Source organism: Sinocyclocheilus rhinocerous, unplaced genomic scaffold (genome assembly GCF_001515625.1).
Source record: "Sinocyclocheilus rhinocerous isolate Xijiao unplaced genomic scaffold, SAMN03320098_v1.1 scaffold714, whole genome shotgun sequence".
NCBI lineage: Eukaryota > Metazoa > Chordata > Actinopteri > Cypriniformes > Cyprinidae > Sinocyclocheilus > Sinocyclocheilus rhinocerous.
In genome coordinates this window covers 493706-498026 of record NW_015646165.1, presented here as the reverse complement: position 1 = coordinate 498026, position 4321 = coordinate 493706, and the positions used below count along the sequence as shown (strand labels likewise).

General features: G+C 34.1%; 1 protein-coding gene across 1 annotated transcript in view; it reads left to right on the top strand.

Moving 5' to 3' along the window:
* The window catches only part of copz1 (COPI coat complex subunit zeta 1), an 8761-nt gene extending 5094 nt beyond the window's left edge, over positions 1–3667 (top strand). The window contains exons 7-9 of the mRNA XM_016510863.1: positions 1190–1241; positions 1468–1506; positions 3176–3667. Coding sequence (XP_016366349.1) covers positions 1190–1241; positions 1468–1506; positions 3176–3223 — 139 coding nt within the window. The 3' untranslated portion in view covers positions 3224–3667. The remainder of the gene's footprint in view (positions 1–1189; positions 1242–1467; positions 1507–3175) is intronic.
* The last annotated feature ends 654 nt before the right edge of the window (positions 3668–4321 follow it).

Genomic DNA, 4321 nt, shown 5'->3' with positions numbered 1-4321 from the left:
ATAAAATGTTAAAAAGAACAGCATTTATTCAAAATATAAATCTTTTCTAACAATATAAATCTTTGCTATCACTTCTTAACAATTTAACACATCCTTGCTGAATAAAAGTTTTAATTAAAAAAAAAAAAAAAAAGAATACAAATTTACTGACCCCAAGCTTTTGAACGGTAGTGTATATTGTTAGAAAAGATTTCTATTTTAAATAAATGCTCTTCTTTTTAACTTTTTATTAATCAAAAAAAAAATCCTGAAAAAAAAGGATCACAGGTTCCAAAAAAATATTAAGCAGCACAACAGTTTCCAGCACTGATAATAAATCAGCATATTAGAATGATTTCTGAAGGATCATGTGACACTGAAGACTGGAGTAATGATGCTGAAAATTCAGCTTTGCATCACAGGAATAAATTAGATTTTAATGTATATTAAAATAGAAAAACGTTATTTTACATCATAATAATATTTCACAATATTACATTTTTTCCTGTATTTTTTATCAAATAAATGCAGCCTTGATGAGCATCAGAAACTCCTGTAAAAAACATTAAAAATCGTTCTGATCCCAAACTTTTGACCGGTAGTGTATATATAATATATATATTATTATTATTATATTGGACATCAGCAGGCCCACAGACATACATTCTCGTCATTCATAAAATACTATAAATCCGACTGTTCCTTTCACTCATGTATTGAATATTCTGGCTGTTTTATTAATGCTTTCAGCTACCAATAAGACTGTAGTACTCTCAGCTCTGTTTAACACTTTTAATCATGTTTAAATATGCCAATCCAGTAGCTCAAACAGTAGAGCATGGCGCTAGCAACACCCAGATCATGGGTTCGATTTCCAGGGAATGAATGTACTAATAAAATAAATACCTTAAATGCAGTGCAAGTCGCTTTGGATAAAAGCATCTGCCAAATTCCACGGATTCTTCCCAAAAATGATTGCAGAAAAGTCTATAGATTCCTTCTGGGCCTAGACATCGGTCATTAAAAACCCACTGTGACCACATAAGTTTGTTATTTCCTGATCCTCTTCCTCCCTTTTGTCCACATCCTTTCTCTGCATTTTCTCCATCAGTAAAACTCACAAAAGGGCCTTTTCTAAAACAGAAAAGTGTCTAAAAATCACATTGCATTGGTTGCACAACTGATCACACATTAATTGTCTGTTTTACAGTGTGATCCTGGAGAGCGATCCACAGCAGGTGGTTCACCGTGTCGCTCTGAGGGTATCTACTTCCTGTTCTCCTCTATTGACTTTCATTATGCTGTTGTAAATGTTAATCTGCTTAGTATTTGTTGGCTCTGCTTCATCTCATGCTCTGACGCCACTGATGAGCATTATGGTCCTGCTAGGCAGCTATTAAGTTTGATTTCCAATAATCTTGTATGTATGAGACAGGAAGCAAGCCAGCAGTCCTAAAGTCCTTGGCACCCTCTCTCATGTCGTTTCAGGGCGATGACGTGCCTCTGACAGAACAGACAGTCACTCAGGTGAGAGAAGTCGACGCACTTCCTTCAGCGACACTTCTTTCTTATGTTTTATAGTGGCTCTGAGATTTACCCATGATTCATTTAGGAAATGAGTCCGTGGTGATCTGGTTTCACAGCTCCCACATTAAGAACGTTTCATCACGCTTTCCGGGTTCCCGTGTGTGTCTGCCGCATGTAAACATGATGGCTAATTATTGGCGGCTGTCTGCCAGCGATGGCTCCCCGTGGCTGCCGTACTCATGAGTGCGGACTGATTAATGTTCTCATTTAAGAAGCCCTGCGACAGGCTGCCTGTATGGCTTTCGTGTCTGTGATTAATGGCTGTCTCCCCGTCTTCCCTGCTATACGGTTCTACTTTGCCTCGTCTCGTGCAAATTAAGATGATGAATTAATTCCTGGATGTTTTGCTGCACCTGCATTAATCGATTACAGGGTTCCCCTCAATGTTAGCACCTTCATATGATGGGTTTGAGTTTTGCTTTTTCACTTCTGTAGTTTCTCATTTTAGATACACTAGCGTTCAAAAGTTTGTCAGTAAGATTTTTTTTTTAAAGAAAGAAAGAATTTAATACTTCAAGGATGCATTAAATTGATCAAAAGTGACAGGAAGGGCATTTATAATGTTACAAAATATTTCTATTTTAAATAAATGCGGTTCTTTTGAACTTTCTATTCATCAAAGAAAATAATTGAAAGAAATCATCAAAGTAAAAAGCCAAAGTTTTCACAAAATGATGATGATGAAGACTGGAGTAATGATGCTGAAAATTCAGCTTCGCATCACAGGAAAAAATTACATTAAAGCAGTTATTTTAATTAATTAAAATAAAAAAATACTTTTTTAACGTATTTTTTTTTATCGAATAAATGCAGCTTTGGTTAGCATGAGGGATTTCTTTTAAAAAAAACATTAAAAAATCTTACCCCCCCCTAAAATTTGAAAAACCCCCCCCCCCCCCCTTTTGTTTTGTTTTAGTATTTTGAAAAATAAGGGAAAAAATGCAAGTAATTTCACCCATAGTTTGAGGCTTTTGGACCACACTGTATCTTAAATGTGCTAATAGTTTGCCTTGTTCTCTGCATTTTTAAAACCATAAAGCAGAATCCTGATGGATGCATGTCTTTTAAGATAAATGATGGCATTAATGAGTCAAGAACACAAACACGTTAAAATTCAATTACCTGTTGTAGCTTTGGAGACAAGTGAGGTTTTTTGGGAGTGGTTTGGTCTATCCGTCTTCATTGAGTGATTGGATTTACTGAAGAGGAACACAAAACACTTCAAATAAATGATTCTGAGGCTGGCAATTTATTCTAATTACATTTGACTAATTATTTGGCATTGCCTAATTCAAAACATCAAGTTATAATAAATTGGCAGAACCCACTTTCATATATTCGTTTTTAAGATCCTAATGGCACCTCAAATTAATTATAACAACCATTATAAGTGGATTTAAAGAAGCACCCAGTAATGTTTCTTCCATTTAATGTTTGACATCTAAAAAATTAATAGTACGAATGACACGAGATTCCAATTCTATTCTACTTTTCTCCCTTTATCTCACATTATTATAGTTTCAAATGAAAGTTGGTACTAATATAATGTACTAATATTGCAGGTAGATGTCTTGGTTCTGACTTTACTGGATGTTTTTGTTTTTTCTAGGTGCTACAGTCAGCTAAGGAGCAGATCAAATGGTCACTACTCCGATAGGACACTTTTGACCCCGTTCTTGAACTGAGACGAGGAGAACGAATACAGTTTGACCACTTTTCATCACTACTGTCCTATCTGCCCTTTTTTCCTTGAGTGTTTTCTTGACTGTTAAAGTGCACATCCATTGAAAATGACTTCTAGTGTTTCTCTCGCTCGAAGATAAGACCAAGAACATGAGAATTTCAAAAGAATGTCAAGGCAAAAGGAAGAAGCTGGAATATTGTCTTGGCGGGACTTTCTTTTTGGGGAAAAGTACCGGGGCATTTTTTTTTTTATTCCATTCCAGTAAGTGCTTGAATATATGGCTGGTTTTGTGAATGATATCACTGTTGTACTGTGAGATTTTCATTACGATTCATGTACATTCCAGTGGTTGATCTTGTTCTCTGTTCTTTCCTCTGACCCTTGTTTTGATTGAAGTAAAGAAACAGTTTCATCCTAGTTCTGCTGCGGCGTGTTTACCTCTTTTCGGATACTCTTTGGTTTGCAGAGGCGGCAGTGACGTTTCCTTTTCCAATATTTTGAGGTCACTTTGTTTACTGTTTTGTGTTTAAGTCAATCATCACTATTACTGCTGCTCACACGTAGGGTTATATATATATATATATATATACACGCGCACACATACATACATATATATATATATATATATATATTAAAAAGATTATAATAATAATGTATATACATGTGTGAGAGTATAAATTGAATAAATGTATTTGATATATGTATATGGTCAAAGACAAGATATGTTTTTTGTGTCTACATCAAATTACAAAAGTGATTTCATGTTACATAAAAAGCATATTAAATGCAAGTGTCTACTTTAATGTTTTAGTTACTTTTTTAATGGAGTAATGCAATATTGTAATGCATTACTTTTAAAAGTAACTTTCCCCAACACTGGTTTCAAATAACATTTTTAAAAATAAAATGTCAAAATATGGGTGAAATAATGTTCCATCTTAATTCAGCGTAACATATTTATGTACAAATTAAACAACATACTTATTCTGACCTGTACTTATTAAAATATATATAAGAATAAGTGATCATAAATTTTATTATATTTCAAATGATTAAAAACTTCTTGCTGAC